This window comes from Pteronotus mesoamericanus, unplaced genomic scaffold, assembly GCF_021234165.1.
Source record: "Pteronotus mesoamericanus isolate MK-2021 breed Mesoamerican mustached bat unplaced genomic scaffold, CSHL_Meso_final contig_90, whole genome shotgun sequence".
NCBI lineage: Eukaryota > Metazoa > Chordata > Mammalia > Chiroptera > Mormoopidae > Pteronotus > Pteronotus mesoamericanus.
Window position 1 is genome coordinate 36,433,294 of NW_026555277.1, and position 15,552 is coordinate 36,448,845.

The 15,552-nt window shown below is 36.0% G+C and overlaps 1 protein-coding gene across 1 annotated transcript in view; it reads right to left on the minus strand.

Annotated features, from left to right (window-relative positions):
• BBOX1 (gamma-butyrobetaine hydroxylase 1) overlaps nt 1–13,791 on the minus strand; it is a 49,574-nt gene extending 35,783 nt beyond the window's left edge. The window contains exons 1-2 of the mRNA XM_054586248.1: nt 13,467–13,791; nt 12,157–12,271 (exon numbers count right to left, since the gene is read on the minus strand). Coding sequence (XP_054442223.1) covers nt 12,157–12,271; nt 13,467–13,685 — 334 coding nt within the window. The 5' untranslated portion in view covers nt 13,686–13,791. The remainder of the gene's footprint in view (nt 1–12,156; nt 12,272–13,466) is intronic.
• Between the last annotated feature and the right edge of the window lie 1,761 nt (nt 13,792–15,552).

Below are 15,552 nucleotides of genomic sequence, written 5' to 3' on the forward strand. Positions count from 1 at the left end.
ATGGAGAAGTAGGCAAGGCTGGGTCAGGTGGGACCCCAGCGCTCTCTTCTACTAGACTGTATGTACTTTACAAACCTTGGAAGTCATGTCATTTATCTTTAGTTTCTCACAACTGTTGCCTCTTTCTCTAACTCTTCCCAGGATATAGCCCACCATAGGCCCCTGGTAGATTTTCAAGAAAGAGAATATTTTCTGTATCCTGAACAAATTTTAGCTTTCTTCCTAATGATGTCTAGAGACCAGAAGCAACCCCTGTAAAATGAGATTGCATCTGAGCACACTTTAGTGTTTTAAAAGACAAAAAAATATGTAAAAAACCTTGAACACTTGAAAAGTCTTTCTGAGAATCTATAAAGATGCTTCTAAACAAGTTTAGGTTGTTTGAAAGTAGTAACAATTTTCATTTTGGACTATTAGGTACCCGGTATATTTTACACACTTAGTCCTATGACAAGATGGACCATCTCGTTGGAGAAAACAAAAGCACATGAAACATGAAGCAACACTAAATGGCAGTGTGTGATAAATACTTGAAAAAATGAGAGCTAACTTTTATTGAACACTTATGATTCCAGATTTTCCTTTAGCCCCTTATGTGTGGATTAATTCATGTAATTCTCACAACAACCCAATAACAGAGGTTCTATTATTGTTTTCATTTTATAGAGGAGGAGATAGACACAAAGATATTAGATAATATGCCTAATTACACACAGCTAATACATGTCAGAACAGGGATACCCACATGAACAATTTAACTCCACATATTAAAAATAAAAAGTTACTTGTTGAAGGAAAACAACCACCAGAGGATGTCAGGAAAGGAAATTATTATCTCAGACTTCCTTAGAGTTGGCAGAACAAACAGAAAACTCATTTTTACCCTCTGCTCTCACTGAAAGGTTACAAAACAACCTCTTGGTTGCTTTCAGCTACACAGCACACATCGCCCTACCGAACAGCCCATACTGTTTAAGAGGGTTATATCTTAACTGTTCAAGTGTCTCCGGTTGGACAGCTCCAAGTGTCACAAGCTTCTTCTTTATGCTGAGGTAGAATCCACCTTTGTTGCCTTTCTTTTATCCTATTTCTGTGCTCCTGATTCACACAGAACATGGTAATCTTGGAGGTATATACAAAGACAGCTAATGTGTTAAGTTTTCTTTCAAAGACTAAGTAGCCTCTTTCTTCCCCATGGTTTTCATATTTTATGGCTCCAAAGCCCTGTACTGCCCTCTCCAATCTCCTTTGGATCATGCATTCAAGTTTGCTGATGCCCCACGATAGCACTGTTGTCTTGAAGCAGACACAGTACTGTAGGAGGGATCTGGCCCATCCTGTATGGTGGGCTCACTGCTACATATTCATTCATGTAGCCCCAAGTTAATCAACCTTTTTTTCCCAGCAGTCTCATTGATTTTTGAGTCTATATCAACTCATACTAACTTTTCATTCACCCAAGACTTTCCAAAGCTAGTTCATTGAGAACATATTAAGCACATATAAAGATAAAGATATTGTAAAAGATAAAGAAAAAGATGATTTTACAGGGACATTGTGTCAAAGTTAATAGCTTAAAGTTCGAAGGTAACAGATTTGAATTCAAATATGAATTCTGATACTTCTCATCTGCATGACCCACAGCAAGTGATATATTCTCTCAGTTCAGTTTCTTCATCTGGAAATTATGGGCCAAAAATAACCTGCAGGATAGTTGTTAAAGATAAATGAGATTATATATATGAAGAGCTCACCATAGTGAACTTGATTAAATATGCACTTGAACCACAGTGTCTGAATGTGGCTGGAGGAAAACACACTATGATGACTGATCTTATTGCATGCCAACTAATCTCTAGTTAACTCATACTCCCCTAGATGACTGTTTCTCACGTTCTCTATCATTGAATATCCCACACTTCCTCCTCCTACTCATGCTTAGCTGACAACTTTGCTTCTTATTTCAGTAAAAAATAGGACTCAGAAGAGAACTTTCATACACTCCCACCACCACATTCACCAACCTGCCTGTGTCCGTATCCTTGTCGTCATTTGATGTAATATAGTTATATTAGTAAATTCATTGATCACTTTACCAAGATGTAAACTCCTTAGGAACATGGTCTTTCTCTGTTTTGCTCACCAGTGCATCCCTTTTCCCTAGGACAGTGCCTGGTACATAGCAGGCACTCATTATTTGCTAAATAAATCCATAGTAAGTGGTAGAAGCTCGATAAATGATTACTAATCTTAGTTATTTCCCTTGATTCCAACAGTCTGGTGGGGAAGATGGTCAATGCACAGACATTGACCATTCATTGCAATAACTGCAGTGGCACAGAGAGAGGAGCCCACACAAATTGCTGTAACCACACAGAAGGGGGGGTGGTGAATAGCATTTCATAGAACAGATGCTCTTCAGTTAAATCTTGGCTCTGCTGGTTCTTGTCTCTTGGATTTTGGACTAATTACTTCATTTCTATTAGTCTCATTTTCCTCATGTGTAAAATGATTGTAATTACAATGCAGCCCTTGTGAAGGTGTTTAGAGACTCTGCTTCCTTCTGGTATAAGCACATTTTTCTCTTTAAATACTTTTCCTTTACCTTCCTTGTTGAGATGATCTACTTGTATGTGGCCATGATTGTGCCTAGTTTGGATCTGGAATTTATTTCATCCAAGTATTTAGTTCATACGTGAAATGTATTTGTTAATTTCTGATACTTTTTATCTGTAGCAATCCTTAACTAATTAATAGATAACATAGCCACTTTCTCCCAAGTTTGCTGACTATCACAGCTTCAGTAAACATTTCTAAGTCATAGATTGAAATTAGGTTCATAGTTGACTAGTCTTTTCACTGCCATCTTTAATTTTGTTTAAATTAAACTATCTGCTGGGAAGGTAAAATTTTGGTCTAGACTTCGAACCAATGTCTGAAAGAGTAGCATCTTTCTCAGGGCAATAGTTCATTTTACAGCCACTGTCATGTTTTTGATCAGAAATACAGCATGATTTTTCTCCACGTAAAGAGGACTCAAGCATAAGGTATTATGCCACTGTTTCCCTCTCCTCCTGTTCTTACCCAAATGCTCTTTACTATGCCTCTGCTCCTAAATTCATGGCTCTCTAAATTGGAGGAAAAAGGGACAGGGAAAGGACCTGACTGGCTTTAAGCATCCACAGTGTCCAGGCACTGTGTGATGTACAGTATTTACATTTTATCATTTCTTCTTCATATCCCAAAGCTGATAGGATCGCCTCTTTTATATATAGGAAAAGTGAGGCTCAGACCATTTATGAAACTAAGTCAAGTTCACAAAGCAGAAAGTCAAAGCCATATCTACTGACTCCAAAGATGGTTCTCATTTAATAACACAGTGTTTCAAAGGTGAAGAGCTTTCTTAACATACCACATTCTTTCACTTTCTCTCCTAACAAATTCTAACAATCTTTTTTGAAAGATGTATATGCTTCCATTGTTATATTACAGCCTTGTGTGTTAGTGTCACTAGTGAAATTATATCTATTTCTTGGGCTGACTTCCTTTCTTATCTGTAGTTTATGGTTTGGCTCAGGGATAAATATAAATAAAGGGTAAAATCGTTGGTAAAGGGTTTCACAGGGATGTGAATTGGACCTTGCAGGATAGACAGGTGAAGTTTAGCCAGACACAACAAATGGTATAAGGAGAGCTTGGATAAAAGTAGGAATTCACATACTTCTGGAGGTGGCACCAGATTGTGGGATGATTGGAAAGCCCCAGGGAAGAGTCTGGGCTTCATTGTACCACAGTGAGACACAGAGCAAGGGAGCAGAGAGATGGTGGTGGGCAGCAGGAAAATCAGCCTACAGGGTTGTGCAAGCTGGGTGTGGACACCGAGGCCATGTTATTTCAGTAACCAGACATGAGATGGTAAAAGGCTTCAGCTGAATTGTTGGCCAAAGAGACAACCTATACAATCTTTCCTTCCTGTAACCTGTTGAGTATCAGTATTTTTTAGGCAAACATATGATGTACATGGAATCTTGACAGCCAATAGGGGGAAAGGAGGAAGAGAATTCACCAATAGAATTCAGCATTTTTTTGGTAAGCAAATATAGTGCTCAAAAGGGTCAAAAAGCTCCTTAGGATTGACTGGTCTCTATAGTTACTTACACCTGTTATTTAGGGAACCTTGTGAAGATTAAGTGAATTAATACATAAAGTGTGGCATTGCCCTTCACACAACATTGCACTGCTCTAGAAGATACATAGATACTACATCTGTCATGTAGATAAAGATTTGGAAGCATAGAAATGTTAAATAATTTGCTCAGGATCAGAGACCTAGCAATACCTAGGGTCAAGAACACTCTTAACTGCATTGCTACACAGTTCTCTTGACTAAGAGCAAAGTTACAAACAGAAAAATAGAGAATTTTGAGATAAAGAATATAGTTAAGTTAGAACATTCATTGAATGGAAAGTAGGTTAAAAATTATTTATCTAATTTGTTCAACTTAAAATAAGACAAATCAACAGGATGTATAAATAAAAACAAATTAAAAAATCAATTCTTTTTTATACAGGGATATTATTTTGTATTTAAAAAAAATTTATGTATTTATTCATTTGCCATGGGCACATTTGAAAATTTGGGACTGAAACCAAAAAAAAAAGGAATTTAAGTGTGATGAAGATATTCATTACTCCCAAACCAAAGCTATGTAGTTCTATGTTCTGCCATTTTGAAGAAGCAAAGTAGAACAAGAAGTGAGAGGTAAGTTTTTCAACTAGTTGTCCTCTGTTTTTTTTTTTTCTTTTTACCTGATGAATATCCTGATGTGTAGGCACTAGCAAAAATGGTAGGCTAAATATATAACATATGTGTAAGTTTGGTAAAAATAAAGCCAACATATGAAGTGATCCAACTTTACTTCTTGAAATTGCCACACTTTTGAATTTTCTAAATTTATAAATGCTAAATTTAAAGTCCAACTGCCAATGTTATAAAACCCATTTCTGGTCTGCAACAAAAAGTAAGCCTAGTTTCTGAGAAATGGAAGCTTTTCACTCATTGAAGAAAGCTCGTTCTACTTTTACTCTCTTTGAAAAAAATAGAAAAATAAAAAGTAAACTTATTTTAGTGTAACTACAGAGAATTATTTTTCCAGGAGTAAAAAAGTTAGTATATTTTCCTTAATTTTTGACGTGGCAAGTTTACTGAAAAAAAAACAAACCCATGAAAAAGAAATGGGCTATAATAATTCTTCCTTGAAATAGATTTGTTTTAGGTTCTCAAAAATATCCTCAAATGTTTTCATGGCTTTAAACACACCAGCTTTTTAAAGAATACTTAAAAATACATGGCCAGGCTATTATTTATTTAAACATTTTAATATTCATTTATTTTTTTAAATTGAGGTAAAATTGGTATATAACATTATACTAGTTTTAAGTGTATGGCATAATAATTTAATCTTTGTATATGCTACAAAGTGATTACAACAATAAGTCTAGCTAACACCCGTCACCCCACAATTGACCCCCTTCACTCATTTCACCAATCCTCCAATCCCCTTCCCTGTGATAACCAACAATCTACTCTCTGTATCCATGAATTTTTGTTTTTTTTTTATTCATCTGGTTTAGATTCTACATATAAGTGAAATTATACAGTACTTGTTTTTCTCTATCTGACTTATTTCACTTGGTATAATACCCTCTAGATCCATCCATGTTATTGCAAATGGCAAGCTTTCCTTTTCATGGTTGTGTAGTATTCTGTTGTATGTACATACCACATCTTCTTTATTCATCCTTATACCAATGAACATTTAGATTGTTTTCATATCTTGATTATGGTAAATAACATTGCAATAAATATAGGGGTACATATATATTTTTAAATTAGTGTTTTCATTAAAAAGTAAGCATATAGAACTGGAATAGTCAGATCACATTGTAGTTCTATTTTTAATTTTTTGAGAAACTTTTATACTGTTTTATATAGTGACTACAGCGATTCACATTCTCAACACAGGCGTATGAGTGTTCCCTTTTCTACATATCTTCTCAAAAACATATTTGTCTTTTTGATACTAGCTGTCCTAACAGGCATGAAATATCTCTTTGAGGTTTTGATTTTCATTTCCCTGATAATTAAATGAAATGTGCCTTTTGGGCATTTGTATGTCTTTTTTGGAAAAACTATCTACTTAGATCTTCTGTCCATTTTTAAATAATTTTTTTTTGTTAATGAGTTAAGTTCTTTATATGTTTTAAATATTAACCTCTTATCAAATATAGGACTTACAAGTATATTCTCCTATTCAGTAGGTTGCTTTTACTTCCTTTACTTTTTAAGGATGGGTTCATTTGCTGTTTAAAAGCTTTTTAGTTAGATGTAGTCTCTTTTGTTTATTTTCACTTTTATTTCCTTTGTTTTTGCAGTCAGATCCAAAAATTCAACAAGATTGATGTCAAAAAACTTATCACCTGTTTTCTTCTAGGAGTTTTATGGTTTTAGATCTAACATTCATGTCTTTTATACATTTTCGGTTAATTTTTATATATGGTGTAAGACAGTGGTGTAATTTTATTCTTTTCATATGGCTGTCTAGTTTAAGAAATTGTACTTTCCTCATTGCATATTCTTGGCTTCTTTCTCATAAATTAATTTACGATATTTGCATTGGTTTATTTTTGGGCTCTCTGTTCTGTTTCATTGACCTATGGGTCTAATTTTATGTGCCTTCCATACTGTTTTGATTAATACAGCTTTTTGTATAGTTTGAAATGTGGGATAATGATAGCTGCAACTTTGTTCTTTTTTCTCAAAATTGCTTTGGCTATTTGGGCTGTTTTGTGGTTTCATACAAATTTTAGAGTTATTTGTTCTAGTTCTGTGAAAATTGCCATTGGAATTTTGATAGGGATTTTATTGAGTCTGTTCAGTACAAACTTTGGATGATACTATACTTTGTTTTATGAATTTAAGTAAAAAAAGATGAAAAAATGTGATTAATATCTCTTACTGAAGATTTAAAAAAAAGTGATAGTATACAGCCTTTTAAAGTATTTCTCTAATATATCCCATTATAAAATAGACTTATCTTTAATATTTATCTCTGGCCATGTGGTATGTGTTTTCCAGGTGGAAATATGAATGGAGATTTTAAAAAAGGCAAAAGGAAGATCTTACCTAACATTTAGAAGTGAAACAAAAAATTAAGCAGATGACTATGGGAACAACCTTTAAATCATTTGTGCGTGCTAAAGACACTATAGGATGCTATAGGACAAATCTCAGGCTGTGAGTTTTCCATCTTGGGATCAATGACAGAATAAGGGTGACTCTAACTCATACAGGAATATTAGAACCCTTGCTATTATGCCCAAGTGTACCAAGTTCAATGCAGAAATTGAGTGGAATAATAAATGATATGTAGTTCAGAAAAAAAAAACAGGACACATTGGAAGACATCAATATAACCCAGAGGAAAAATGAAGCAAAACATGCATGTATGAACTTAGAGACATTTAAAATACTCATATTCATTTTATCAAAACCTCAAAGACATTTCTATGAAAGTCAGTAGGTGCCTTTCACATATAATAGGCAAGTAGAATAGAGGCTTGTTTCTTAAACATATGAAGACTTTGAGGTATTATGCCACCTATGTGTCAGAGGGTGAGCCTGGGTGACCTCAGGGAAGGAATCTTTATTCTTTCTTCGAGAGGGAAATATGTTAGGGTATGTGACATGGTGGATTGACGGCTCTGATGCAGCTGTTTTAACAGAGCTATTCTGAGGCCATTTTGACTTGGCAGCTGTGACACCGGTGGGACACTGTAAGGCAGCCTGAAAAAAACAACCTCCTAGCCCTTTTTATAATTTCCAGGCACTACGTGGCACCAACATCCTCACCTCACCTCTGCCCTGCATTGCAGCGTTCCACGTCTGGGGGTTCAAGGACGGGTGAAAGGCGGGGCAAGGCTTAGAGAGGAGGTGAACGATCTATCACGTGGGAGTTAGGTATATTTAGTATGTATAGTACCTGCTACTTAAAAAAAAGGCAGTGATTTTTTTTGCTTTTTTGACAAATATAAATATAGTGTCTGCACCAAAACAACTCTTCCTTGTACTGTAATAAAAATCTTCATTTGCAAGGAAACACATGGCCCTCTGCAAGGAAGTAGAGCTCTGTTCCTACTACCTCCCCCCGTCCCCGCCATGGGCAAGCCACAAAGGTTTTAGAGGGTCCCGACAGTCATTTGAGAGTTTTCACTTCCTCTCATGGCATATTCCTTTGGAAACAAAAGAGGGGTTTTGGCTGTGGACTGAGGGGAGGTACCCTGATGAAAGAGACAGGAAGAGATTTGCTCTACTATAAGAACAGCGTATCAAGTTGAGAGGAAATGTTCTTTTCTGACTGTGCAAAGTTCTCAGTCCCTGGATTGCTGAAAAAGCTTAGCAGACCACTTCCATGGGAAAAAAAATCTTCTTGAAGTTACGACCTTTTCAGTTTCAATTTGCAGTAACAAATATTACTAAAGTCAGGGAATAATATACGAACATTTCAGGACCAACTGAGATAGAACAAGCAATCTTTCTGATGCTGAGTGTTAAAGAAAAAACAAATTTTTAGATTGATGTGCCTTAACATCATATTGTATATTAATTCTTTCCATTTCAGTCCTGTCACTGATGTTATGGGAATTTTGTATATTGAAGTTAGTCACAAAAATAAGTGTGTAATTATGTCAGTTTCATGTGGATGCAAAAGTGTGATTACATTAAGAAATCTTCATATTTTCAATATGCTATTAAGTTTTCAATTTTCATCCATATGTTTGGACATGGACACATTTGTTTTCATCAATCCATTTTTAAGTTAGTAGAGATTAAAGAGCAGGGCCACCAACCTTCTCTCCTGTAGGTCAGTGTGTGCTTTTCTTCAGTACAAATTCTAACCCCATCCTCTCTGCTGCTTCCTTAATTTAAGCTCTCAATTCTTTCATGCTATGGTCACCCTGCTTCCAGTCACTCTCCACACCAGCCCCTTCCACACAGAGGACCAGACCAAGATGTCCTATAACACAAATCCAATCACTTCACTGCCTTTTGTAAAATAAATACAAACCAAGAACCAAAGGCATACATTGGAGGAGGGGATAAATGCATCAAGAGAAAAACAAAGCTGAGGAGACACTGGCAAACTGGTAGACATTTTGAGAACTGATATGCACTTGGTCAAAATGCATATACAACTCTGAAAATGTAAATGGCATTCCACAAAAAATCCCAAAGCAATCTTCTCATTACATTTATAAAGATTTTAAACTCGATTTCTCTGGCTTTATAGAATAAGCCTGAGGACCAATGGAAGGGAACATGCCCGAATTCTCTATTGAGAAAACTTCCTTATGCAAGGATTTAGGACTTAGACTCTTAGTAGAGCACTAAAGCCACTGGATGGTTTGGCCCCTTCCATCTTCTCTGTGGCCTGACAATTTTAACTTCACCAGCATTAAACAAATTGTAGTTTCCTAAACCTAATCTGCTATTTCATGTGAGCGTGATTTTCCACAGGCCTTTTCTTCTGTCAAAAATTTCCTTGCTTTCTACCTTTGCCTGACAAACTGATTCTTCAAAACCCAGCTTAAGCATGACCTCCTTTCAGAGGACTATTTCCTCGTGTCTTCAGATTCCTTCTTTTACGTTATGATTAAGTTGCTGTGTATGCCATTGTGGACTTAAAATAATGCATGATACGCATCTGTTTTCATGGCTAGTGTATCCTCCTAGACTTGATAAATCCTCAAGGATAGAACCCGTGCCTTTTTTAAACTTGGTATTTCCTTAAAGAGTTTCCAGCACAAAATAGGTGACCCATCTATGTGCCACTAAACAGAAAATTATGAGGGAATGATTATCCATGTCTTCCTCCTGGCTTTGTCTTTCCCATGACAAGAGTTTCTTCTGGATGCTTATCATTTGTCATTTCATGTTCGAGTTCAACATCTAGTGCCAAGGGAAGATCAAGGAAAAGTTTACATCTTGATGCCAGATTTTAAAAGGCTTTCCTCACTCTAAGGAAAGAGGAGAAGAGGAAGAATTGCTACCGAGGGTTAAAAACACAACAAAATCCTTTCATAAATGTAGCTGAGTTTGTTTACAGATTCTGGAGTATAAATGTTTGAAAATATGCAACAGCAGTGAAATAGGTGTCAGATTCTCCAGGCAAAAAGCCATAGAAACAATATTCCAAAATGGCCCACTAATTTCTTCTTTAACCCACCAAGTTCGCATCTTGAGAATATATTTTTAAAACCTGATCTTGTTTTAAGCCATTAAAATATTTTCCAGTGTCTAAAGCAGCCAGTTCTCCTTACATTATTCATGGTTGCAGTTTGTCAGTGTGACGAGTTTTTTCCACTACTTAACCAAGTATAGTATCATTTCCATTTTGCTACTGCCTGATAGTATTGAGAAATGTAAGCTATGAACTGCACTCTTCAAGAAATATTAATGAGGATAAGGATGGGCGGCCGTATCCTTTTACAATGTTCAAAAGCTTCATCTGTAATAATAAAAAGTTGCCCTTTATTCCCTGAAATAATCAAGAGAAGAGCCTGAAGGAAATTAAAGTAAAATCCCACAGGATTACAAAATTAGGGCAGGGTTAAAGAAAAATATTTTGAGTACCAGAAGAAATTTAAAATACATTAAAAAAAAAACAATAACCCATTGGTGATTCTGCTATGTGACCCAGTTGCTACTCAGTTAGGTAACTGTAGAGTCCTTGAAGTATCCAGCAATGCACTCACTTGGGAAGTCAGGGAAAACACATCTCCCTGACTACCTGCATGGGCTCCACCAGCTGGCTGGCCTAGATGAAGAGGAAAATGGATTCCTGGTGGTTTAGACAGAAAGCACTGGAACAAAATCTTGTCAGTTGTTGGAATGGTGGGACTACGGGAATAAAAGAAGCTAGTTCTTGACAAGACTAGCCTACAATCCTACTGGAAGGGGACAATATCATACCCTATTGATAACCATAGGACAAGGTGAAGCTGTATGGTTCAAGTTGACTAATTAATAACATCTCCACACCCAGTAAACTGTTTAAAGTCTAGCATTTAAAACTATGGAGAGCTACCTCACTTGTTTGAGAATTTCAGAATTGAAAGAAGTAAAGTAATACTTCTATCTTGAGATAAAGCCCAGAATTCCCAGAAAGGTGTTACAAATTCAACAAGGCTGGTCAGTTGCTCAAAGAAGCAGAAGTCCAATATTTCAGGTTTACAGTGGAAAGGAAAGTTTAGGGAAACTTGCTTTGTTTGTGTTTGTAGAAGTCAAAATTCAGGTAAATATGTAAGAATCACTGTGTTTTTAGAATTTGCCTTTGACCCACATAATCTTATGATATAAATCTTCAGAATACACAGAGAGTAAATTATTAACACTCTCCACTTCTCTCCTGTGGCTTGAGCTGGAGCTGTAAATATTGTGTGTCTCTTAAAAGTCATACTTTTAAAAAGAGCTTTCTATCTCTATTAAGTATTTAGTTCATTTTGTCCTTGTTCAAGAATAAAGTCTTTTTTTTGTCAGATCCATTTCTTACAGATTTCATGAACATTAATGTGCTCACAGATTTTCTTGAAACCCATATAAACTCTCCCCAAGCAAATTTGCTGTGCACACTCGCACACATGTGCACACACACTCTCTCATATACACACAATGCTGTATATGACTTCATGGGGTCCATGGATCGCACAAGTTTATCTGTGGATACCAGGTTAAGAATTTCTGCTTGATTGACTTGGTGTTGTTCTGGCCTTAGGTAAAATTATTAAGAAGGACAACTCTGGTTTGTTTCACAATTTTGCTGTGAACACTTTGGATCATTTGTGGTGTGCCAGCTTCACAGTATATGACAAGGATAGATGTTTGTTGTATTTCTTTTCTGCATGTCTCTTTAGAATGTCTAGAATGGATCTGTGTTTCTTTACATCACTCTCCACGTGATCTGTGTTGGTAAACCATGGATCATTCCACATGAATTACCATAACATTGTAACGAAAGCACAGGGGTTTAAATTTGCTTCTGAGCAAATTTCTTACTGTACACGTTTAGACATTGAAGACCAATGCAAGGTTATTACCTGGAAAAAACAGTTCTGTTTGGAGCTTTTCTCTGGCCTGCTGCGAAAAGCATCTTTTCTTCAGCCATTCAGCTTCAAACTCACTGTAATGTTCATTTGGCCATGTGATAAGAACCTGATAACACAGAAAGCAAATATCACCTATACGAATATTATGCTTCTCTATACTTCAGTTCTCCACTGTTGCCCTGTTTCTAAATGTTATTTAAGATAATCAGGCATTCCATTCCATTACTTTTCTTTCTTTCTTTTTTTTTTTTTGCCTATGTACACACAGGCACAGAAGAAGCTTTTGGAAAACATGGACACCAAAAGCCAAGGGGATCCAGCTGAGTTCTGAGGCCCCTAAAACATCACACAAGAAATGAATCCTGGCTAAAGCTAACGTTCTTGTCCTATATTCTCTAAACGTGTGGTTTCCCAACTTTCTGTGATGACTTGAAGTTAGACATCACTTAGTGTTCCTGCCAAGAGTATCAGAAATAGTAATGCTGTGATCAGGCAGATAAAAATAACAGCATAAAAGTAACACCATTTTGAGTGCATACTGTATAATGAGCACCATAAACAAACCTCACTAGTCCTCATGCTACTCTAGGGAGAAGGTACTACTATCACTCACATTGCTTCAGGTGAGGAATTTAAGAGTAAATACTATTTCTATGGTCACAGGGCCAGCAAGCAATGAATGCTGGGAGTAAGTCCTTGAGTGCAGATGAAGAAGAGAAGGGGAAGAGGATGACCTTGTTGGCCACATTTGCATTTCTGTAACTATGCTAATAAATTTGGAAGGAAGAAACACAGGATGTTGGCCACATCTAGTTAGTGGTTTTGAGAGGAGAGGTATGTTTTTGGGAATCCTAGAAAAAACCTTGCACATCTACCCACTAATTTGAGTGTTTACTATGCGCCATGCACTATGTTAAGCCTTTTTGCCCATATTATCTCATGGAATCCTCCTCTCATCATCTCTCTGAACAAATTCTGTTGGCATACCTATCTTACACATGAGAAACTCAGACCCAGAAGCATTCTTTTTTTATAGAATAAAGTTTAATTGTGTCTAAAGGCTGTCACTCACTAAAGGAATAACGAGTAACAATGGATTTAAAAAAAATAGTAGCAGTAATAAAAATGGTACTAACAGAATCTTTATTTACTGAGTAACCTTACTTTTCGCCAAGAACTATACAAACCTGAAAATACATATGATCAAATTAAAAAATAATTCATTATATATTATTGGAGACTAACCCCTTTATTTATCTTAGGAGAGAAGGGAGAAATAGAGATAATTTAGAGATAATTACCCTTTTTCTGTCAAATGACACATCTTTAATACCAATGTTCACATCAAGAGATTCCACGAGAAATTTCCGTGCTTTTGCAGAATCCAGGTAGCAGTTGGGGCACTGGCAGTTGTCCCTCAGCCACACGGCGGGGTAGAATGACTCTGTGCCATCGTGCCAGAGAATCTGCATCAAATGAGCCCCATCCAGCACTTCCGCCTTCTGGATGGCACAGTGCATGTTTCTGGACCTTGCAGGTAAGTCTTGTCAGCTACCTGATGTGACAAATCAGTGTTAAAAGGAATCGCAGGCAGAATGGGTCTGAACTTGACCTCTAAGAGTAGGAACAACTCAAGTGGACTCTGGCTTTGGCTATTCGCTCCTCTGCCAGAGTTTGAGGTTTGACTTATCAGCACTGGGACCTTTGTTCTGGTGAGAGTATCTCATATGCTGTAACCAGAAAAACAGTGACTAAGAGTCAATAAGATACATGTGCTGAGTCAGGATCCAAATGACAAGAATTCCTTGTTTTTCTCATAGATATGTTTGATAATAAGTTCAGAACCAATGACATGTGAACTTTTATAATTATATTTGTATAAAAGCTTTGAAATTTTTTAAGGGAGAAAAATGCTTCACAAATTGAAAGCATAACAATCATACCTGAACTATTTTAACTGATGCCCAATTACACATGCCTTTTGAAAAAAATGTTTCTATGACACAAAATCAGTAAACTTGTTCTAGTAAAAGGAACGCTAATGCAGTTTTTAAATTTTAAGTGGTACTGTAACCCAGTACACTGTACTGCTTCTATTCTATCACTATTTTTTTTATTTACATAGTGCATTTTCTCAATGTATACAAAAGTTTCTAGGCTCTGCAAGGAACTTGCTGGTTTGTTCTCTGAGATTTTCTGTTTTAATAGAGTATGCATTGAAATTTTGGTTAGTTTACTCTAACCCTTTACTGAATACTTTCATGAATTTACTTGAGAATGAATCACTTCTTTTTATTAAGAAATCTACCAAATTTAAGAACATGTAGATTGACAGAAAAGGAAATTGAGTGAAAGAGAGACATCATGGTACCATGGACTGAGCACCTCAGTGTTGATTCTGATTTCAGTCATGACTGTGAATTTGACCTTCAGAAATCATATCAGTGATCTAAATCTCACTTTCTTCCACATAAATTCTGTTTCTAGAGTCCTAGAAAATAATATATGAACTTCTTAATCTCTTCCACATTATATTTAGCTTACCATTAATAGAAGGTGACATGTGACAATGGAAATAAGACTTTATTGTCTTGGGATGAAGAAGACACAGACACATACACACACACAGTGACTATTAACAAGCATCTTCTGTGTACCAGATACTGCAATTATCAATGGAAGTTTCAGTGACAAGCAAGACAAAATAGTTCTGTGGTTTTCTTGAACTTATAGATAGGGAAACTTTATACATCATTAAAAGCACTTAAAAATACTTTCCACAACATTAAAATAAAACAGCGTTTAGGTGATTGTTTTATATGCTCTTCCTCAAATCATTAGCTTGGATAATGTAGTCAGGTTACAAAACAGAGCCAAGAAATAAAAGAAAGAAAGGAAAGAAAGAAGGAAAGAAAGAAAGAGAAAAGAAAGACTGCTTTTTTTATTTAGCTAAATCCTTCTAAAGTTATCTAATGATGAAAATAAAACGCAGTTCATTGGGTTTCATGCTTATTTGCTTATTTTTAGAGTGAAGGGGAGAAACATTGATGTCAGAGAGAAACATTGATCGGTTGCCTCTCAAATGCGCTCTTGACAGGGGATTGAACCCGCAACCCAGGCATGTGCTCTGGCCGGGAATTGAACCATTGACTTTTCAGGGTTTTATTTTTCCTTAATAATTTATATAGCAACAGGAGAGCATTATTACCTAAAAAATTATCAAAAATATAATTTAGTCAAACCTGGGTATTCATCTCATAGGTTCAAAAAGAAGCCCTCAGAAAGTCCACGCATCAGTTTCTCTATGAAATGAGTAGCAAATTTAGCTTTTCTGATAGAAGGGGAGGCTGGCAGTTTTTCTTACATGAATGCTTTCAAAAGACAGTG